Consider the following 23,960-nt stretch of genomic DNA (forward strand, 5'->3'; position numbering starts at 1 on the left):
AAATTAGCTTCAGTCCTGATGTTTGGACGTCTCACCTCTGATTGGCTAACAGCAGCGCTGCTACTGACTCTGTTCGCTCTGCAACGTTGATGATCTCCACAAACAACACAAGCCTGGAGGAGTTCTGCTCTGTGGTGGAGTTGCTAATGCTAACAGTTAGCTTCTACTAGACATTCTCAGCTGTTTCCTGGAGGCTAAACCAACAGCAGCCTTCCCCGCCGTGAGTCGAGATGGGTGAGTCCATGACTGCTAAGTGACAGTGTGACGTAGATCTGTCAGGCTTTTCTAACCCAATTAAAGATGGCCGTCACAGCTAACCAAGCCAGAATTTCATGCTCAGTTTTCTACTCATTGAGCTAAAATCTCGCGTTTGTAGCTCAGACTAACATGCAAACTCAGATTTTAGGATTTGACCTAAACGACCATAACTCCATCGTTTCTGAGCATGAGAGGATCCTTGGGGGGGGGGGGGGGGGGGGGGGGGGACCACAACCCCAGTGGGAAGGCTGTGGTCCAGGACCGACTCCAGCGCTGAGTCGGCTGACAGACATCATAAAAGGCTTTAAGTTCCTCTAAAGATCTCATGTGAACGTTTTGCTTTGACAGGAAACCGTCTGCTGTCAGAACGCTTCGGCTAGTTTAATCTCCAACTTCTCTGTTAGCGGAGCCGCTCTGCTGAGACACTTTGACAGTTTATGGGACGTCTGGCTGCCAACAAGGCAAGAGAATTCCCAGAGGAGCGACAGAGCTCCAAGACTGGTGACGGCATGCAGACGCAGAACACAAACAACCTCTCGGTCCAGGCTGATCCAGTCAGCGCCCGAACGGCCAGTAGGCTCGTCTCTCTGTTGTTTCTGGTTAAAAATAACCTTCAGCAGAAGGATCTGACCTTTTGGATCAATTTATTATTCAGGGAAATAAAAGTGTAGAACACAAAACAGGTCTAGAAATATTCAATTACCTAATGAATAGAATAGGATAAAATAGAACAGAAGTATCCTTTATTTCAGGTGCATCAAAAGTTCAAAGTGAAGCAGGAGTTCATTTCCTCACAAGGTAAAAGATAAATAAAAAAATTAAGAGGTTAAAGTGAAGAAATAAAAAAACATCAGTTTATTTATGAGACATGAATAAACAAATATATTTTTTTGTGTTCAAACCTTCAAAATAAGATTTTTTCAGAGGGAGAGACGAGTTTTTAAGATATATTAAATCTGCTGTTATTGTAATGAAGTTATGGTTTCATCGTTTATTTGAATATTTGTACTAACCTACTGGAGTTTCTGATCCCCAGCATGGACATCCCCTATGAAAGATGCAAATAATTATAATAACATTAATAATGATAACATTTTAAGTATAATGTAAAATATTTCTTTATTTTAATTGAACCATCAGAAACTTTATTAAAAAGCTATTTTGCACCAGAGATTCTAATACTTTGGTCTCAGAATCCCAAATGCAACCTTTTCAGATTTTTTTTGGCCTGAAAAAACAAGTTTCCTGTTAGCCTTTAGCTTTAAACATACATATTTATTATTTTGTGATGTTTAAACTCAAAATAAACATTTAACAGAACTTGATGACATCCAAACAGAATCAGTTTTACTTCCGGCTCACGCAGGAGGTAAAACAGTTGGACGAGTAATGGTAGATGTCCTGCATTTGTACAGCGCCTTCTCTGGGTTACAGCCCCCCAAGGCGCTTCACAACGCAACCAGTCATTCACACGCTGGTGATGACGAGCTACGATGTAGCCACAGCTGCCCTGGGGCGCACTGACCTCTGTAGGTTAAGTGTCTTGCCCAAGGACACAATAGCAGCATTGTCTGGTTAGAGCCGGGATCGAACCTGCAACCTTTCTCATCACTGGACAACCCGCTCTACCTCCTGAGCTGCTGCTGTATCGGGTCAGCGCTCTGGCCTCCAGCTGAGTCAGAGCTTTCAGACGTTCTCGGACGGGTTAGGCTAACAAATAGACAAATAAAAGAGAATGATCGGCAACTGGCTCTTAACTCAGAAATATTATTAAATCTTAAGATGCATAAACAGCTTCACAAATAGATGTTAATCAACACCTAAAAATTATTATTATTATTATTATTATTATTATTATTATAGGAAACTTAACTGCAGGACTACAAGATGCTAATATAACATAACGCCTTCAAATGTAATGACATTTTTCTAAATTTGTTTAATAATTTTTTATTTGCTTTAATATTTTACTTTTAAGTACATTCATGTTTTTTTTCACTTTTTATTTGTTTTTTACTTTTATGTCTTTTTACATTATTTGTTCATTTAACTTTTAGCCCGTTAAGCCCTTTGTTGCCCTGAATTTCCAGTAAATAAAACACAGTTTAGACATCAGCCCAAACATGAACGACAGAATAAAGAGGTAGATTATAAACCGGCAGTAATCCAGATTAGATTGGTTTGATCTGACTTTGCGTCCTAGGTCTTTTTCCGCCTCCTGTGTGAGACCTTCCATCATTCCCAGAGTGCGCAGCAGGGGGCGCAGCTGAGCGGCATTTCCGCCGTAGGTGCGTCTCGGTCTCCAGCTCTCCAGGCTGTTTGCGCGTAAAATCCCGGAGGAGCTGCGCTCGGAGCTCACAGTGATCCGGAACTCTGATCTGATTCTTCATATGGACCAGAACCGAACCCCCGACCGGAGAGAAAACCCGAACTCCTACTTGGACCCGACCATGAGGATCTTCTCTGTGCTCGGATAGAGACGCGCATCAGACCCGGAGCAGAAACCTGCGGGTACGTCCGAACCGGGCTGCAGAATTATTGGGCTCTAACGAGCAGGACTAATGATTTGTGTAAACTAACGAGGGCAGAACCTCTTTCTTTGTGTCTAAGTTTAATTCTGACAGAGCAGGAGCTGTGGGGGGGAAAGGTGAAAGTCGAGCTGGACCTCAGACCTACAGCCTGCCAGGAGTGGGGAGGGAGGGGTTCACCAGAGGGGCTGCCTCTCCTGTGAGGTCAGAGGTCAGCTCACATGGTCAAGTGTTTGTGTCTGTGGGAGGTCACGTGACAACACTCTAACACATGAATAAAACAGTCTGTTTCTGTTGTGAGGTTGTTTGTGTCAAACCAACATAAAAAACAAAGTTTTTTGTTTTGTTTTCAGTGGTCTGGAACCACGGACCATGCAGAGAGTCTGGATTATCAGGTATTCACTGGATTAATCAGGGATCAAACTCAGGATTATTCTCCAAACTCCCTTAAATCTGCAAATTCAAAATGTTGTCTTTCTTTAGAACCACTGATGTTAAACCGCCAAACAGAAGGGTTCGGAGGTGTAAAACAGTCATTTTAACCCCAGAGTAAATAACTTTTTATTCCAGCACATTTCAATCAGATACGGAGACTCTGCTGGTGGTGTTCGACCTGCCAGCTAACCCCTTAAAGTCTATTTTTAAACAGGAACTATATATTGTGTAATGTTTGTACATTAATGCATTTAATTTAATATAATAAAATCATAAAAAAGTACCATCATTAAAACTGGCGCTCACCTACCTGTAGACCCCCCACCAGGGGGCAGTAGACACACATAGGGCTGGAAATGGCAGGTTTGTGATGAAGGTACTAATCCTGACGCTCCATCTGGAACATTTAAGACCAGAAGTGGTTTGATGTGAGTTTGAGACGGAGCTAAAACCAACTTTGTCCAGCGATGACGTGTGTCTGTTTGCAGAGTATCGGCTGTGATGCTGCTCTGGTCTCAGCTGCTGGACGGGCAGCACACAGCGGATCACCGGAAGGTGAGCTTAATGCTGGATTGGATATCCCTCTCTCAGGATAACAGACCTGCTGTTATCCTCGCTGTTTTACTTTCTTTAAAGGACCACAGTTAGCATGTGGAGCGAGAATGCAGCAGCCACCAGCTGATCTGTAAGAATCACACTGAGACCAAATGTCTGGGACTGGATGAATAAACAGTGTGGGATCAATAGAAATGCTACTGCTACTGCTAGTGTCACATCAGGGTCACCGTGGTAACCACCAGTGAGTGTCCCCTCCTCTGGCTGCTGGGCGAAAAGCAGCAGAAATAGGGAATTTTGATACCAGTAGCACATTTCAAATACAGCATGAGAGCTGTCCAAAGTGCCGCAGAGGCAAATACAACAAACAAACAAAAAAATAAATAAAACATAGACAAAAAACACTAGAAGCCTAGATAAATAGAAAAAAAAAAGGTTTCTACTGGGTCTGATCGACATATAAATATTCGACAGTGGGTTTCCATAGACTCCAATAACACATTTTTGAAGAGAAATGGGAGGTGGCCACCACCGCCATTTTGACCATGTCACAGGTTCCGTCAAGCCCAGACAATTCCACAAAAGGGAAGAGAGGTGGAGCTGAGGGTGGGGCTGTAAGGCTGGGATCAACTGACGACACCCGTTCGAACTAGCTACAAGCTAACCTGAAACTAACCTAAAGCTAACACGGAGGTGGGAGCTAAGCTAACAGAGGTAGCAACCTAGCTACAACCGGAGTTAACTGTGCACAACACCGGAGCTTCTGAGTCGGAGATATGCCGGGCTGACCGCTGGGTAAAACCGGGTGGAACACAGAGGTCTCTGAGACCTCCACAAGCTGGCAGCCGCACAGCAGACAAGCGCCGCTGCGATCAGACAGAGATGCGCCGAGCTGCGGGGAGGGGAGAACCGGGTGGAAAACATCGGTCTCCCGAGAGCTCCACAAGCCGATAGTGGGAACCCAGCTCCACCAACATGTTAATTTCAACCCATTTTCTAAAGTGCAGCATTATGTTAAATGCACTGGGTTTTACCCTATTACATTTAAATTTCATGGTTAAACAGTACATGTTAAAATCTAAGCTCAGCTCGGCAGTGACCTAAAATACATAAATGTAATTTTACTTACCAAAATAAAATGAATTGGGAGACTCCTTGGACGCTCTATTAGTGCAAATAATGCCACAGCAAGTCATTTTGTCCAACAATTGCACAAAAAATATCCAAACAGAATACACACACACAGAGACTCAAAATCCCAGAACAGTTTCCAGGCCAGACCGAGGCTCTACTGAGGCCTTTCCACGGAGCTAGCTCTGTGGTCACGTGGGTCTGATGCTCATTAATTATACAGAATTTTAGGCTTTTAATACACTTAAACAGAAGAGTGAGAAAAAAATTCACCCCCCTCAGAGTTGTCATGAGTGTAAACTAGATCATTTAAACCAAAAACATGTTTATTTCTGCTGTGAAATGTGTATTTTTAACATGGGAGTCAATAAGGATTTGCTCGCTTCTGACACCAGCCCCTAGTGGATGAGGGCGGAACTGCAATTTTTGGTACTTCCGAGTTGGCCTCAATTTTTGAGCCGCATTGTGGGGGCTTGGGTCTGATGGAGGAGTTAAAAGCAGACCTCACTTCCTGTTTGGAGGAGATCCAGTAAGTCATGTCTGGTTAAACCCTGTCGGAGCTCAGTGACCAACCCACCGTTCTGTTAGTCCTGCTGAGTGACCCGCTCATGACCTGGAGACCACAGTGGCATTGAGCTGAAGCCACAGAGGAAGCTGGGGGGGTTCATCTCTGAATAGGAGCTCCCTGCCAACCTGCCATCCGCTGACAGTCAGCAGCAGCTGAGTTTCTACTGCAGCCGTGCGTTTGCCCAGAGAGTCGCTGTGAATGGAGACAAAGAGCAGGGTGCCCACACGGCTCCACTCAGAAAGCTGGTTTGGCGCGGAGCTCCAGCTGGCAGCGTCCTCAAACAGAGAGAGCAGTGATCGCCGCTAAAACGTCTCTGGCCCCGCCGCAGTCAACAGGGATAGAGACGGGTAGCCAAGGGGAGGCGGGGGTGGGTCACTAACCGACAGGGACTAGTCAGCCAAATCAGGGCTTCATTACACCAAACAGAGGAGCGTTTCATGAGTAGAGGTCATGAGGTCATGGTGGTGAGATGTTTTCTAAGGAACAGATCTGCAGAGATTAAACACTTGGTGATGGAAGCTTTCCATCTGATGGGATTACCCCACTTCTTCACACTTTGTGGCGTCTCTAACTGAAGCTGTTTGGTCTTCTTGCAGGTTCCCCAGAGGGTGGACCCTCATCGGGAGCTGGGAGGAACCCAGGGCTCGTGGGGGGCCTGGGGAGTCTGGTCTTCCTGTTCCCGGACCTGTGGCAAAGGGGTACAAGAGCAGACCAGACCCTGTCTGCCATACACGCAACACCCCTCAAGAGGAGCCGGTGTTCAGCACCAGCAGCTGGGCGGAGCCTTTTCTGCTACTCCAGACCACCACAGAACCAGAACCTCCAACAGCAGCAGGGGAGGAGAACCCCTGGGCGTGAAGCAGACTGCACCCGGAGAACGCAGGTAGGCAGAGGGCAAAGGTGACTTATGGAGGTGTAGGAAGAGAGAGAAACAATGCTGACTCTTCTTGGTTTCTTTTGTTTTGTCTTTTACTCGGATCCTTGAATCGGGCCGCACAGTTTTCAGAATTTGTTCTTTCTAAATCATAAACAGAAGAATTCTTTAAGCGTTTGGCTGAGCATCAGGCAGGGTTTGGACTGAGCGACTGCACAGTGGTGAGGTGGTTAGAGCTGTTGACTTGAAGGTCCTGGGTCTGCATCCCGGCCTGGGGTCTTTCTGCATGGAGTTCGCATGTTCTTCCTGTGCATGCGTGGGTTCTTTCCGGGTTCTCCGGCTTCCTCCCACAGTCCAAAAACACGACTGTCAGATTAATTGGTCTGTCTAAATTGTCCCTAGGTGTGTGTGTGTGCATGATTGTTTGTCCTGTGTGTCTCTGTGTTGCCCTGAGATGGACTGGCAATCCGTCCAGCGAGTACCCCGCATGCTTGCCTGTTGACCGCTGTAGATAGGCACCAGCCCCCCCCCCCCCCCCCCCCCCCCCCCCCCACGACCCTGCATGGATAAGCGGGTTCAGAAAATGGATGGACGCATTGGACATAGTTAATTCCACTTATTAGCTTTACTCTGGAAAATAATTAGAATTTCAGTCATTCGTGTGTTTGTCTCTAAAAATGCGATTCGACTGAGGGGGAAATTCGGCCCGCCAAAAGTGAAGCAAAAAAACTGTAGTTCACCCCTCGACCACTAGGGGCAGGATCCGGAAAGTTCCCATTGACTCCCATGTTAAAAATTCCAACTTCACAGCAGAAATAAACACGTTTACAGCCTGTTTCAAAAACATTTAGGTTTAAAAGATCTACTTAACCGTCATGACATTTCTGAGAGGGCTGGATTTTTCTACCGCTCATCTGTTTAGATGTAATTAGAGCTTGACATTATGAATACTTAGGGGCGTGTCCTTTTTATTGACAGGTTGCAGATGAGCCACCAACACTAGCTGCTCGCCACACTGCTTGCCTCAGGGAACTGCTACAGCCTAGACAGCAGAGGGTAGAGTCACTCAACTGAGGTTTTCTGGCTAAAAGCGCCAGGGGCGTGTCCAGGGAGTGGCCTGGGGTAGCACATGCCACCCTTAGAATCTGATTGGCCACCCCCAGGTGCCACCCTACTAAGTTCCAGTTTAAATTGACTTTACGTTGTTGACAAAAGGCTTGGGTTGTTAACTCCAAAATAGTGTGTGTTTGCATGCACCTTTCACCATGTTTTCCAGCCCAGGCATGTAGTATTATTTAATATTTTTTCATATTCACATAAATAGTATTTAGAGTCCCACTCAACTCCAGTTGGTGGCAGCCGTGCAACAAGAAGTGACTTGCTAACCACCACAAAAGTAGAAGACGAAGAGGAAAAAAAAAGGTGATTGTGCAATGTGAAACTCAAAAATTCACTAGAAAGTAAATAAATAAACGATTTGTGTAAATAAATAAATAAATAAGCATAACCATTGGTGCCACCCATGAAAAAACAAGTGCCCCACATGGGCCACCCCATTTTAAAAGTCCTGGGCACGGCTCTGAAAAAGCGCCCACCAACTACCGTTAGCTTAGTTAGCTCGTAGCTACATTGGCTCAGAGTTTCATGGCTGCTCTTCTGCCCCCACCCTCACAGCACCGCTCTCAGCTCCATTTCTGTATTTTCCGGGAGTGACGAGGCGCATGACGCAGCCAAGATGGTGGTGGTTCAGCTCTTCAGAAACCTACAGTGGCGGCACGGAGGGTTCGTCCATTTGTCAGTTAGTGGATTCAATGATCATTACGACACAAAGAAATCATTTAAATCAGTTTGATTCGATTCTGTTCAGTAAACCAATAAACCGATCGACCAGCTTGGCTCTGCTTCTGTGGCGAAAGGGCCAAATCAAACGTCATCTAAGAAAAGTTCCGTTTTAAATGTTACGCGTAGCTTTTGAGTTTTACACACAGTCTCAGGAACGTTTATTCTTCTCCCCGTTCCTTTGTGGAGATCTGTGCTGCATGCTGAGCAGCCTGGTGTAAAAGTGAATCCGGATCTGTCACCATGGGCCGTCAGGCTGCCTCCGCTCAAAGGACAGCCTTTCATAGCTGGAGTCAAAAGCTCAGCCAGTGTTTGGCAGCTTTGTGACCTACTTCCTGTTGCGCTCGCCTTTAAACAAACAACGCTGACAACTGAGCATTGAGGGGTTTGTTTGAGATGGACTCAAAGCTCCCAGATTTCCATAATTAAATGAGCTCCTTTGAGCTCAAACTTATCTAATAATTAAATAAAAAGCAAACAAAATTTAAATTTTCTGTAGAAACCATCAAAGGTGCAAACACAGCTACTGAATAATGTTCAAACATCACATTTTGCAAGAAGAGCTACAGAAATGTTAAAGCGGCTGTCAGTGGCTTACATGGGGTTACCATGGTAACCGCAATTAAAAATAATACCAAAGTCCAGCTTCCGGTCGCCAGTACAGATTCACGATGTCTCTAAAGAGGCGTGTTGTCTAAATCTTTTAACTGTCTGTGCCATTAGGAGGGTCACTCTCATCACTCCTGGGAAGTATGGCTACGGGCGAGCTCCGTACGTTGCTCCGTTACAGAAGGAACCAGGTCGTGGTTCTGGAACGTCCCACCTCTACAGGCAGAGACGCGCCCCCGCAGCAAACAGAGGGAACAGCGGTTTCAGACCAAACAACATGCAACGCCTCAACCGACCCTACGTCCAGCCCAGGACACAACGTCCAAAACACCACCAGGTCTGGGCCCCACTCTACCAGCCGACGTCACCAAACCGGGCTGAGGTTCAGCAGGAGCTGTATCCAGGTGGTCGCACCGCCGGCCATCAGCAAAGAGAGAGGCCGTACAACCCGCTGCCTTCTTCCTCCTGCCCCGGGGAGCGCGCTCAGTACAGGATCTGCAACAGTGATGTCAGCAACTCTCTTCTTCTCCCCTCTCCAGCATCGTTCTTTACTGGCTTTATGGGGGCCAGTGCTTCTTTTTATTTGTTTACCTGATCAGTTTGTTCTGTACAATAAAATTGACACTCCCTGTGGTGATGCCACAGATAGTGGGTTTGTTCAGCCTTCAGGGAGGTCAGGTTCCACAGGAGAACCTTCACATCTAACGCCTTTGTTCACCATAAAGTAAACCCTGACGGATAGATCTTTAGGTTTGTCTGTTCAGAGAAACTAAAACCATGTTTGTGTTTCTTTGGTCCACCCACAGGCCTGTCCTCCACCCAGCAAACCCATCAGAGCAGTCCAGTGCTCTTATTACAACAACCAGCCTTTCATGGGCAGACTGTACCAGTGGGAACCTTTTAACGAAGGTAGGAGCGATGTTTATATACGGTCCACAACGTGTAGGGTATCATCTTGTTTCAGGTCCCAATGTGCCCCAACCATCAGCCCTCCACCACCATGCGACAGGTGGGGTTTGGTTTTCACCAAATGTGCTGCTGTGCATTGTGGGTAAAGATCTCCACGTTGGAACATTCTCTTGTTGTTGGTTGAATAAAATCTAACCAACCTGAACTGAGTGTCCATCTTGTTTTAGAGAAAAGGTTCTTTCCTGAAACCCTCCAAACGAGCCAAATCAGTTTTTTTTCATCGTCTCGTCACGACCTTTAACCTTTAAACTGCAACTTTTAAAATGTTCCTGCTACCTTTTTTGGTTTCTAAGAGTGTTTCCTGATCTGATCTGGGGCAAATTTTCTGGGAGGTTAAAGACCAAGTTCACTGAGAACAATTTTTTACTAGTTATTTTTGAAAAATGAGTTTAAAGATGTGGACCTCTGGTTTAATCAATACATTTGCAGTGGTCTCTAGTAGAAATGAATGTCTTGTCATACTCTGAGGAGAAAAAAAGCTCCGATGCGCCTGTTTTAGGAAGTACAAGTCAGCTGGAGGAGAAAGTAGCTTCAGACGACCTGATTGGGAGTCTTATTTCCTAATATTTGGACATCTCTCCTCTGGTTGGCTAACAGCCGTGCAACTCTACCACAGACTGTTTGCTCTGCAACATTGTTTTATCCAAATAAAACACAAGCCTGGAGGAGTTATGCTTTGTGGTGGAGTTGCTAATGCTAACAGTTAGCTTCTACTGGTCGAGACGTGTTCTGCTGTTTCCTGGACGCCACCTACCTGTAGATCCTCCACCAGGGGGCAGTAGACACATATAGGGCTGGAAATTGCAGGTTTGTGATGAAGGTACTAATCCTGATGCTCCATCTGGAGCATTTAAGACCAGAAGTGGTTTGATGTGAGTTTGTGACGGAGCTAAAACCAACTTTGTCCAGCGATGACGTGTCATGAATGTTAACTCTTTCGCTGCCAGCGTTTCTCACCATTTTTACTGTTTTTTTTAAGAGTGACAGAACGTTGCGCACTAGGATGATGTCGACGCCAAATCAACCAATTCAAAGCAGAGATTCGCCTCTTACATCAGGAAGAATCCGCGCGTTTCGAGCGTTATCCGTTCTTACATAATCCGTTGTTGAATTGTGATCGGCCGAAGCTTTTCCTGTTTGCGCCTCACTTTTTTTACAGCAGCGGCCCAAAACGATCTCCTAACACATGGATGTTCTGCTTCCTGATCACGTGACGTGTGACGTACGTGGATGAAGATCAGCTTTAGAGCTGAGATGTTTGCTCTCATGGTGCGGGGGCTCGTTCCGATGCCCATAATTGGCAGTGAATGAGTTAAGTGACAGTGTGACGTAGATCTGTCATGCTTTTCTTATCCTAGAGTTTCACCGTCTGTTTTCTATCAGAAGCTGCCGATATGGGTAAATGCTCGGATTTCAAAAAACCAGTCAGATCTTCGCCACAATGTAAATTAGCGTTCATGGACTCTTGGACATCTTGGCTCATGACGGGGAAGGCTGTTGTTGTTTTAGCGTCCAGGAAACAGCAGAAGACGTCTAGGACAGTAGACACTAACAGGTTTGCATCAGCAACAGCCTTTGCTGAATTCATTTGTCTTTACGTTAAAGAGCAAGTCACCCCCAAATCAACTTTTTTTCTGATAAACTATATAAATGCGTGTCTAATCGTGCTGCAGACACATGTCGTCAATAGTTCTGCACTTTACTGCACTTTAGTTAAAATGTTCATTTTCTACCTAAAACTGTCAGTGTTGTTCCGTTGTCAGGTAAAAACTCTGCACTGCATTTGAATTTAAATCTGCCATCGCTATCGGCTAAGAGGTACCCTAGAATGTTAGCTGGTACCATATGATGTCACAATGTCGTTGTGAGCCTGTGTGTGTGTATATTTGTTAGCGGCTCCGCCCTCTCGGTTTGCTAGGCAACAGCATTCGTTGCATTTTTCAAACAGGAAGTGGGAGTGGAGTAATACTCTGGTAGGGGGTGACTTGCTCTTTAACACACGCCTGCATGCTCTGAAGCAGCAAACTCCAGCTTCATAAAGGAGAACCTAGTAATAATGCTCTATATTGTGTTCTGGTATGACCCTTGCTAGAATGAGCCATATACGCAAAGTGAGTTAGTGAATGATGGTGGAAAGACAAACCAAAACTTCAAGTCTGCTAGAGCGAGAAGTAAGAGAAGACTCCGATTTAAGAAACGGGGCCAAACTTGTTCTTCTCTGAAAAAAGGAGGAAGCAACTATTTAGCCATGAAAATGAACAAGATGTTATTTTCACAGTTAAGCACATTCTCATCTGTGTGATCCATGACCCGTTCTGAGGACAAAACTGTTTGACCTGACACACCTGCGGTTTCCAGGCAACGGTCAAAACTCCTGACGATCCGGTGCGTCTAATGGACAAAACAGTCTCCAAATTAACATCCTGTCAAAGAGGTTTGTTTGAGAATTGTCAGTGAGAGCTGCTCTTAGACCCACAGACAAATGATTTAAACATGAAATCAGTCCGAGGCCAAATCAGGGTCATTGTCTGTTCTTGGATCTGGACTCATGGGGGATCTAGGGCTCGACGTCCTCTGGCGGGCCCCGTGGTCACTGGCCAGCGCCGTGGAGCTCCACTGGCATTTACCAGACAGTGTAGCTCTAGCGCCCGGTGCTTTTCACAGATGAGGGCAGCTTCACTCTGGAAGGGGCTGGAGAAGCACAGCCTCCACTAACAAACATGCAAACCACGAGAACCAATTTCAAGATTTGGGCTAATTGGATCGCCGCGATGCATCTGCTGCATTACTTGGTGACTTAACTTTAGCAGGTTGATCTTTTTATTTCCATCAAATGACGCAACATCCTTTTGTTCCAAACGTGTTACCCACTCCTCATCAGGATGTACGTCCGGGTTTCTGAGATCTGATGTGTTTCCGTGTGTGTCTCTTCACAAAGACGGAGAGGATCTGAGGTTCTCATTCGTGAATCCATCTTGCAGCGCTGCATTATTTAAAACCCTCAGCTGACCGGCTGATATGTATGTTTTATAAACTCTGTGAGGACGTGTCCTTCTGTCCTTTCAGTGCCAGAGGAGCAGCATTGTGAACTGAACTGCCGGGCTGAGGGCTTCAGGTTCTACGTGCGACACTCAGACCGGGTCATCGACGGGACGCCGTGTGGACAGAACCAAACGTTTCTCTGTGTGGCGGGAAAGTGTGCGGTAGGTCATGAATGTGAGAAATAAGACTCACCGTTTTCCTTTAAGTACTAAAACGTTGTGTTTATGTTGGGCCTGCTGGTGGATGGACTCATGTTTGTGGTGTTGTCAGTAAAAAGCAGACTTATTTGTTTTGTTGCTTTGGGTATGACCTCATTGTTGAATCGCTGCTTGTTTATTTGGTTCTATTTATTGAAAACTAGCAGCTTTAATTCAACAGACTTAATTTTTAGAGAGTCAGCAGTGATGACTGTGACCAGTAGAGGGCAGCGCAGGATTAGATGTCCTCTGAAGGTCAGCGTTGTCCTACTTATGACCTGGATCAGGGCTTTATTCTGAGGGAAGAGCCCCCACCCCTCCTGCCCTCCATTAGAATAACAAAAAACAAACTGTACAAACATAATCTAATGATTTTGATGAGCTGCTGATGTTCTCAGCTGGAGATATGGGTTTGCGTTTCCACACTGGAACGGGCGTTGAGCTCTCTGATGAATCCATGTGGAAGGAACATCACAACCCAACAGGAGAGATGTTTCAGTGAAAGCTTTCCTGCTCAAAGCAGATAGTTTTAACTAAGGGTGGAAACTGATAAGTTTTTATCAACATCAGTGGTATTGTCGATTCCATCTATCGACCCAATTCCTCATCAGTTCCCTTATCTACTCTGTGGTAGTTAAACATGTGGCAAAAACTAACTGCACGGCTCCTGCAATAGAGCTCCGGACGTCACGTGACTCTCAGAGAGTAGACGCCATGTTGGCAGGCAACAAAGGTAAACAAAATGAACGGGATCGGCTTGGATTTTACTTCGTCAGAGTCCACTTCACACTTTAAAACCGAAGAAATTGTTTTATATAGTCAAAAATTAAATAGACTAAACATCTCCGACCCTTACCGTGCCCCTGGGATACTTTTTTAAAACGCCAGAAGCTGTCGGAGCGGACTTCTTACCGGACCTGACCAGGGAACGCCTTGGGATTCCCTCGGAGGAGCTGGCCCAAGTGGCTGGGGAGAGGGAAGTCTGGGCCTCTCGACTTAGGCTACTGCCCCCGCGACCCAACTCTGGCTAAGCGGATGAAAATGGATGGATGGATAGACAAATAACAGGTTTACACATAAGTAGTTTAACTAGAGTGCTGAGCTCCGGGAGTTGACGTCACTTCTCCCGGCATGCAACAGTTCAAATCGAAACGGCGCCATATTGGCAGGCAGAAGCCCGCAGCTGGACTTTTTGTTATTGTCAGAAAACTCAATCAGACAGGAAATACGGTAGATTCCTGTTGTGCCCCAGGATGCAGAACAGACGTGGAAGACATAAGGAATGAGCCTTCTACAGGATTCCCCAAGATCCGGAGCGCTGCAAACGTTGGATCATTGTAATAAAACGCGCTAGTGACCGGGCTAAAATGAAAATGTGGGACCCGAGAGTAAAGGATTTCGCTTATGCAGCGACCGCTTCATATCAGGTACTTAAACCAACGTTTCCTCAACTGTGTATGGTATTTAGTTTAAATGCTTTTATTACGATTCTTAGTGGGCTTCCTAAACTTATTCTGGCGTGGCTTTTTCTGTCTTATTACTCATAGCAACAAGTAAACATCACGTAAAACGTTGCCTCGTGAGTTCTGCGTGCTGCCGTTTACGTGTTTTATGATCACAGCAATTAACCGGCTAAGCTGTATTTCATTTTTAATTAATGGTTGATCAATTGTCAGATCACACATAAAAAGCACTTTGGATTGCTATTATCTGTCTCACCGAGGCAGATCTCAGACAGATCCTGAGACGCTCCTGCCTGACATATTTATTTTATTCACGGAAAAAAATCAAACTAGTGATTTCTCTTGGCGTTCAGTTTATACATTCAAACAGCACACCACTCCATTTAAACTACTTACATGTAAATCTGTTATTTGTCCATCCATCCATCCATTTTCATCTGCTTATCTGGAGTTGGGTCGCGGGGGCATGTAGCGTCGAGAGGCCCAGACATCCCTCACCCCAGCCACTTGGGCCAGCTCCTCCGGGGAATCAGTTTCTCCTCCGGGGAAACTCCTCCCAAGGCGTTCCCCGGCCAGGTTCGATAAGAAGTCCGCTCCGACAGCTTCTGGCGTTTTTAAAAAGTATCCCAGTGGCACGGTAAGGGTCGGAGATGTTTAGTCTATTTAATTTCTGACTATATAAAACGATTTCTTCGGTTTTAAAGTGTGAAGTAAACTCCGACAAAGTAAAATCCTAGCCGATCCCGTTCATGTTCACGTTTACGATCCGTGTTTGTTTACCTTTTTTTCCTGCCAATATGGCGTCTACTAACTGAGAGTCACGTGGGGTCCAGAGCTCTATAGTACTCGGTTGGTACCTTAAAAAGTACCAAATTTGGTACCCATCGCTACTCTAAACAGCTACCGCGTATCAAGATGGCACGTGGCTACGGAGGTTCGACTATAGTTTACATGAATGAAAATGTAAAATTCGAGCTAACATTTAGAATTGACGTTGGTAAGAATTATTAATAAAAAAGGACACATTTGATAACAGATACACAGAATTTGATAGTGAACAAGTAAGAGTATTACACACTGTTCCTTTAAACCTGCATGGTAGGAGGGATTGTCGGCCACTCGTGAAGTTTCTACGGCGTTTTGTGTTGGAGGTGTGATGAGGTAATCACACTTCTCCATCTGTGAAGAGACCTCTGAGACTAAAGTCTGCTGGAGCGTCAGCGCGCTCTTGCTTTGCCTTTTAGGGAGACTTAAGAGAAAAGGTTAAAGTCGACAGAAATTCTCATTCTGTGTTTTTATTGTGTTTCTAGTATGTTGAAGTTTCCAAAGGGCTCAACGTTTTAATTTAATCACCATGGTTACTAAAATGGCACCAAAAGTTTCGATTATTCATTAAATATCAGAAGAGTTTTGTATCAGAAATTTTAATCCCATTCTACTAACCTGACATGTTCTCTATAATCTGAGATTATTATGATTATTGCTTCCCTTGCTTTGTTTATTTGTGTTCCATCATATACATTTTTCTGTTCTCCCTTCAAAATAAAAGCCTCTACAATCCTGTACGTAGACATTATGTTAAAACGGTGAAATGTGCAAAGAGTCTCTTAAATTTGAAACATCTTGGATGAAAGCCAAATCAGGCAAATCTTTCCTACCAGTTATTCCAGCAAGCAGGTCGGAGCGTGTCCGCACGCTGCAGAGAGAATCTACTGTGCATTTTAAAAGGGACCTTATAGATTTTTCCACAACAGTAGAAATGTTCCCAGATTAAAATAATAGTAAAAAAAATTAAACTGTCTTGTTAACTAAATTAAATGCTTAAAGTTTTCACAGTTAGCAAAATACCACTATCTGCTTCACAGTTAGTCTCAATCTCTGCAAGACTGATTTAAAAATAATAAATACTAAAATGATAGATATAGATTATATTTATATATATTATAGATATAAATTATAGACAGGAAGTTTGTACCATTCATTAAACAGCAATTTTATTTTTGAGAAGAATTTTTTTATTTTTTATTTTGCAAAACCTAAAAACAAGCTTCAAGAAACTAAATATTAAAACATGCTTAGAGACATAAATGAACATTTATAATACTGATGAATGGTAATATATAAAAATAAATGCAGATTACAGCCAGGTGTGGATAACAGTTACAGATTAAAGAGGAGCTAAACAAGTAAAACTGGCATAAATGTGTAGAAACTTTTCAATTTGAGAGTAAAATTAAGAATTAACAGAAGGCCTAACTGAAATGAGAAGAAACAGCGTTTCAAAACAAAGCAAAACCCAAACATGCTCCCTAATCTGTGGTTAAATTCACACAGATTATACATTTTGCATCATTCAATCTATCAAACTTTATTTACAAAGCTGTTTCATCACCAATGAGGTAACACAAAGTGCTAGAGGATTTAAAACGGTCATAATGATATGGAAGGTAAACGAGAAAACAAAATAGAGCAATGATAGAGAAGACCAGCAGGACTACCAATCACAGTGCAAAGCTAGTGAGCACAAATAGGTCTTCAGGCAGCTTTAAAAGATCTGCACTGATGTGTATTGGGATTGGAATTATAATCTGTATAAAGGGAAAATAAAGTGTGTTCCTGTGTGTAAGTTTTATGTCCAGTTTCCATCTAACCTGTTAATAGCTTCCTGAACAGCCTCAGTTTGGAGAATAGAACTCAGAGTGATGAGCTAACGGCTAGGCTGAGTGCAACCGAGACCAAAGTGGATTGTTGCCTCCTTAAAATGACTCAAAGTCTCCTAAAGGTTGGTTTATGCTTGACGCGTCCGCGAGGTCCGCACGGCTCCGCGCAGCGAAATTGTGTCATTTTAACAACCACGCCCCTCCACCGCGCCTGCACACGGCCCAAAATTTCCGCACCGCGCACCAAGGAAAATTTCTAACCACGCGGACGGTCGGACGCGGAAAAACATGGCGGACTGGCAAGAACTAGTATGGCAGAGGTTCGTAAATACAGACATTTGTATGATTCAGCTCTCAGAGATCACCGTGATCAACATGTTGTTAATAATTCTTGGAGAGAAATAGCTCGCACTGTCGGAAAAGACGAGGACGCTGTTAAAAATGCTGGAATACCATGTTGTAAACAATGTTTACTTCTACTATGGTGTAGTGTTGGATGCATGCCGTAGAGCTCCATGCTGCCCCCTACAGTTTGGGAGAATATTGGCTCACCGCAGAGACAAGCCGCGTGAACCATAAACACTACGAGTTGTGAAGCGCGTTCCGTCCGCGAGCCGCATCACCAAGCGGAAAGTGAATGCGTCAAGCATAAACCAAGCTTTACTCCATCTTTCCACCGGAAGTGTGAGCGTAACAGATGTGTCTTTCCTGCAAGCTCAGCAACGCATCCCCTCCCACTGGGAGACCAATGTAGCAGGAAAGCGTTCCACACAGCGGGTACGAGGTCACGAAATCATCGGAAAATAGCAAGATCACTCATCAGTTTGGCACTTTAAATGATAACAAGCAAGGAGAAAGATGGCAGCTTGTATCCAAAAGGTCCGTGGTTTATTTTCTGCTCTGTTTCCGTCGGCTGCAGGCACTCGCACGTTTCATTTTTCTAGATAAGCAACCCAATATCTGCATGCGACTTTTATTTTGAAAGTTGACAGATATTTTACACTTTGTTTGATTTCCTGTCAGGCCCGATCTGAATCTGATATTTGCTGTACGTTTTCTGAACTGCTGGTTAGACTAGCCGTTAGCTCATCAATCCAAAAGGATGTAATCTGTAACCTAACGTTGGAATTATTTATGACATTTAGATGAAAACACACTTCCGGGTGCACAAGTTAAAGGTGTTGCATCGCGTCGCACGCATCTTTTCACCCATAGTCTTTAATGGCATCAGTAGCGCTCACGTGACCTCCCCTAGCCTTGTTGTTATGGTGAACATAATGGTTCCCAGTTGAAGTTTGGACCCTGCCGTGGGTCATGAAACACCAGCTGGAGGGACTTGAACAATAAACAAACATTAAATTATTCAGCCTTAATCTACTCAAGGGCTTTGAATCTTAAGGCATCGGAGGAGATCCGTTATTTCCTTACATGCACACGCCGGAGAACCTCTTGGGACCTCCAGACAGGCAGCAGCAGAACGATCCTTCACGGAGGGACTTTCACTCATCAGTGAGTTCGCTCTTTTTATGCCGAGGGAGTGCACTTGAGAAGGGTGTGTGTGTGTGTGTGTGTGTGTGCTTGTTTAAAGAGCGATCACTGACCACTATAGGCCCATCTCAGATTGGGCTGTTGCACGGTCGGCGATGGGTTTCCTGCAGGGGAATGATGGAATACCAGTAAAACCACTAATGAAGGATGAGAGACTTTGGTAGGAATGATGATGGTCGCAGCACACGGGCAGATTTCAGAGGATCGTAATTCCCAGTGAAGATAAATAAGAGTCCATGAGCCGGTTCTGAGGCGCTGAGGTCTTCTCTGACTGGCGGGTTTCCCAGGATCCATAACAACAGCCAGAACCGCTGCTCACTTCTCCTTGACAGACAGCTGTTTTGCACATTCCCAGCTGAGGTGGGCAGGAGGACTTGTGAAAACGGGGATGAGTGCTCTGAAGTACGGCCTGCCAGGCAGAAGACGGCTGCAGATAGTTCAAGCCCCGGTGGATCCGGGTCTAGTTCAGCCATGTCTCCTGATGATATTCAGTTGTGTTGCTCATTTAAACCTAAACCCACAAATTGTCCTCCTTAAAGGGGTGGAACACTGACAGCCATTAAAAATGATTATTTTTGATTATTATTGTTGATTCATGCAGGCTGAGAATGAAAATAGTCTCCTACACCTACCTCCTGCATTAGCTTCTGATAGAAAACAGACGGTGACACTCCAGGATTAGAAAATCCTGACAGATTGTCGTCTAGCGGTCGCTTAGACTCACCCATCGTAGCTCACGAGGAGGAAAGCTGTTGGTTTAGCGTCCAGGAAACATCAGACAATGTCTCGGCTAACAGAGGCTAACCATTAGCATCAGCAACCCAACCACATGGGAGAAGCTCCTCCAGGCTTGTGTTATTTGTGGAGACATCCATGTCTCAGAGCAAACGGAGTCAGTGGTAGAGTTGTGTTGCTGTTAGCCAATCAGAGGCGAGGTCAAGGTCAAGGTAACTTTATTAATACCCGCGGGTAAATTTGATTTGCCATGTGACACGAGAATTAGCGCCCAGTTACACACACAGTCACAAAAACACACGCATCAATAAAAAATAAAAACAATACATGAATACAAATAAAGTAAAATGGCCACGCCAGACTCATTTCTTATTGAGAATCGTTACTGCCTCAGGAATAAAGCTCCTTTTATACCTCTTGGTCCTGCACTTAGGCACAATAAATCTCCGTCCTGATGGCAGGAGAGCAAACTGGGCATGCAGTGGGCGGCCCGTGTCCCTAACAATAGCTTTGTCTCTAAGCACCTGGGCTACGGTTACGACCGATACCACGGGGCTGACTCGTCTTCAGGTGGTCCAGAGTTCTGCTGCCGGACTCCACTGGCTAACGATCACATTCAGAATGAATTTAAACTTTTGGCCTTAACGTGTAGAGCTTTACTCGTTCTACATCAGAGCTACAGCGGCTCCCGACACTCGCTGCAGGACTCGAGGAGACCGTCTACCCGGACTCTGGAATCACTTCCGTTGTTTTTAGCGAGTTTTCTAAAGCACATTTTTTCCTGAAGGTTTCCAGTTAGATCTGAGCTTTTGTGACAGTTTAGTGTTTTTTTTACGTTGTTCTGAAGCATTAAGACGTCTGCCTGTAAAGTTTTAATAACTTACAATTAGCTTGTTTTTAAAGAGGAATGTCTTATTTATTATTATTTACTTGTGTCATGTAAACGATTCCAGACTCAAACGGGTAAAAATGAGTACTTTATGTTTTATTTCTACCAAACTTGTGACGGGTGATCCATCAGCCAGTCCAGGACTTTGGCTCAATCTGACATTTCTGATGGTGGAGCCCAGGGGAAGATACTCACACCAGAAAATCCTCCGGACTTTTCCCAGATTATACCTCTTCCAACGTCTCAGAGTGGGACGAAGCCATCATGTCTTTTATGGACTTCTCCACACTGGTGTTGGCAGTAATACTTTCTGTGACTTAATTGTTTGTCAGACATTGTCTAGTTTGTTAGTTTATAACCACAGGAAGGGCTAAGACAGTACAAACTCTAATTTCCTGAATGTTTTCACGCAGCTAACAGCTGGGCCTCTTCTGAAACCTCAGCATCAGCACAAACGCTTTTCCTCTCGTGCAGATGAAGGACGTTTTCCTCCAAAAGCAATAAAACTGAAAATTTAAAGGTCAGCAGTGATGAGGAGAATATCCTGTTACGTGGATGCTTTCTTTTAGCTTCGTGAAGCCACACATACGTTGTTTTAGTAAAAATTTCTTCGCAAAAGCGTCTCAGTGAGACGGTGTACTAAGAGATGGAGCTCATGGCCTCAACAGACTCTAGCTTTAATGTTATCTCTTGCTTGTTTGTTGTTTTATGAGACGTTTTAGGTGAGATTTTGCTCTGAACTGACTGCTTCTTGAAGCTCCATCTCCTTATTTTTGATCGTTCTTTTGCATTGTTTCGTTAAACAACCTTCACGAGCTCAGAAGAAGCCTTGACGATTCTATGATTTTATCACCATCTTTGGGGTTATATATATATATATATATATATGCTATATATATATATATATGCTATATATATATATATATATATATATATATATATATATATATATATATATATGCTATATATATATATATATATATATATATATATATATATATATATGCTATATATATATATATATATATATATATATATATATATATATATATATGCTATATATACTATTTATAGTGTATATATACGATATATAGTATATATACACTATATATATGTGTATATATATAGTATATATATAGTGAATATATATACACTATATATACTATATATAGTGTATATATACACTATATAGTATATATAGTGTATATATACACTATATTTACTATATATATATACACATATATATAGTGTATATATACGATATATAGTATATATATACTATATATATGTGTATATATATATAGTATATATATAGTGAATATATATACAATATACATACTATATATACTGTATATATAAACTATATATATGTGTATATATATATAGTATATATAGTGTATATATACACTATATATACTATATATATATACACATATATATAGTGTATATTTACGATATATAGTATATATATATAGTATATATATAGTGAATATATATACAATATATATACTATATATACTGTATATATAAACTATATAGTATATATAGTGTATATGTGATGCTGCGGGTGGAGTGGAGATGATGGACCATGTGTGGTGGAGGGTTCAGGAGGCAGGAGAGCAGGCACGGATGACAAATAAAAATGGATTTAATAGCAACCAGGAGCGACAGGACAAACGAGGACATGCACATTCAATGATCCAACGAAGACAGGTACAAGACGGGAGGTATAAATACACAGGGCGAATTAGGAACACATGGGCATATTAACGAGGGGTAGGTGAGAACAATAGGACTAATTAAGGCAGGAGCGACACAGTCAGGGAGGCCGGGGCAGATCATGACAGTATATATATATATATATATATATATATATATATATATATATATATATATATATATATATATAGTTTATATATATAGTGTATATATACTATATATAGTATATAAATACACTATAATATATAATATATATATATACTATATGTAGAATATACACTATATTATATATATAATCTATTTATGTACTTTATGTAGTATATATACTATATATATAGTATATATATATATATATACATAGCACATATATAGTATATATATGCCATATATAGCATATATGCATACATACATATATATATAAAGAGAGAGAGAGAGAGAGAGAGAGAGAGAGAGAGAGAGAGAGAGAGAGAGAGAGAGAGAGAGAGAGAGAGAGAGAGAGAGAGAGAGAGAGAGAGAGAGAGAGAGAGAGAGAGAGAGAGAGAGAGAGAGAGAGAGAGAGAGAGAGAGAGAGAGAGAGAGAGAGAGAGAGAGAGAGAGAGAGAGAGAGAGAGAGAGAGAGAGAGAGAGAGAGAGAGAGAGAGAGAGAGAGAGAGAGAGAAAAAACCTGGACCACCTGCTGTAACTGCAGAACATCACCCGATGACTGATGGAGAGGCTCTATAGACGTGTTACTGACTGACACTAGCAGTGAGTGTGAGTTACACACGCGTTCATAGTGTTCAGTTTTGGGTCAAAAACAAACACACACACCCATCCCACCTGCTTTAATCGTTATCTGCTCCCCTCTAGTTTTCTCCTCCCCTCAGTCGAAACACTTTGCTTGAAGGGGGACCTACATGCCTGGCCTTGCTGACGGATACGAATGCCAGATGCATGAAAATCATCTCTTCTTTTTTATTATTCATGTTTTTTCCCGCTTCTCAGATTAGCTCAAATTAGTCGACTTGCGAAAGGTTTAGAAAAGCTGGTTAGGGAGGGATAATCCTCCGATTTTAGTCTAAAGATCCATCAAAGACTCAGAACCACTAAAGGCTAATGTGAGAGTAGAGGGTAACAACGGTATGAGTGTGTGTTTGAGGGTGTGTGTTAGTGGTAAGCACACCTGGACTGTGTGGACCACGGTCTAACAGGAACCGCCTTCCTTCAAGCACGACTGCAGCTTTGAACATCCTGCAGATTCAGCGTATGGTGTGTGTGTGTGTGTGTGTGTGTGTGTGTGTGTGTGTGTGTGTGTGTGTATGTGTGTGTGTGTGTGTGTGTGTGTGTGTGTGTGTGTGTGTGTGTGTGTGTGTGTGTGTGTCAGCTGACGCTGTTCCAGCAGAAACCAAGCCAGCTGCAGGTGTGGAGCTTATTCATCATATTTGTTAAAGTTAAGAGAAAAGTCATTTAGAAAAACACTGAAATGCATAAAATTATAAAAAAATGGCTGCATGTTGGGTTAGTTCATATATGTAATTATATTAGTGAGTGCTTACATACATTTAACGTTTATAATCTCTACTTTCCATTTCACGGCTCCTTTCAACACTTAAGAAGGAGATTTTTCATTTTTATTTGTTTGACACATTTATTTAGTAGATTTTAGCTCAGAGTAGCTCATCAGTTTTTCACATCTTTGTAAACATCTCTTGGGATTGTGAGTCTAATAGAAAATATTTCAGTTTATTCTAGTTTAGTTCGAACTTTATATTTACCAACGATTTCAGGAAAGGTTCGCCCGGTGCTGTGGTTGGTGGCGCTGTTGTCTCGCAGCGAGAAGTTGACAGTTTGGAGTCTGAGCTGTGGCCTGGAGCTTGCGTGTTCTCCTCATGGGTTCATCAGGCCTGAAAGTAAAAAATAAATAAAGAAATCTTTGGTTGACATAGTTTTATTTGATCGTGT

General features: G+C 43.3%; 1 protein-coding gene across 3 annotated transcripts in view; it reads left to right on the forward strand.

Annotated features, from left to right (window-relative positions):
- The first annotated feature begins 2,560 nt into the window (after positions 1-2,560).
- adamtsl7 (ADAMTS-like 7) overlaps positions 2,561-23,960 on the forward strand; it is a 45,854-nt gene continuing 24,454 nt past the window's right edge. For 2 of the 3 annotated variants that reach the window (XM_015954086.3, XM_054732604.2), the window contains exons 1-7: positions 2,873-2,997; positions 3,140-3,181; positions 3,710-3,776; positions 6,072-6,358; positions 8,912-9,305; positions 9,604-9,706; positions 12,833-12,969. In XM_015954086.3, the coding sequence (XP_015809572.1) occupies positions 3,159-3,181; positions 3,710-3,776; positions 6,072-6,358; positions 8,912-9,305; positions 9,604-9,706; positions 12,833-12,969 (1,011 nt within the window). In that variant the 5' untranslated portion in view covers positions 2,873-2,997; positions 3,140-3,158. Of the gene's footprint in view, positions 2,770-2,872; positions 2,998-3,139; positions 3,182-3,709; positions 3,777-6,071; positions 6,359-8,911; positions 9,306-9,603; positions 9,707-12,832; positions 12,970-23,960 lie in introns of those variants that run through there. The other variant, XM_015954087.3, reaches the window with a different exon arrangement.

Source organism: Nothobranchius furzeri, chromosome 9 (genome assembly GCF_043380555.1).
Source record: "Nothobranchius furzeri strain GRZ-AD chromosome 9, NfurGRZ-RIMD1, whole genome shotgun sequence".
NCBI lineage: Eukaryota > Metazoa > Chordata > Actinopteri > Cyprinodontiformes > Nothobranchiidae > Nothobranchius > Nothobranchius furzeri.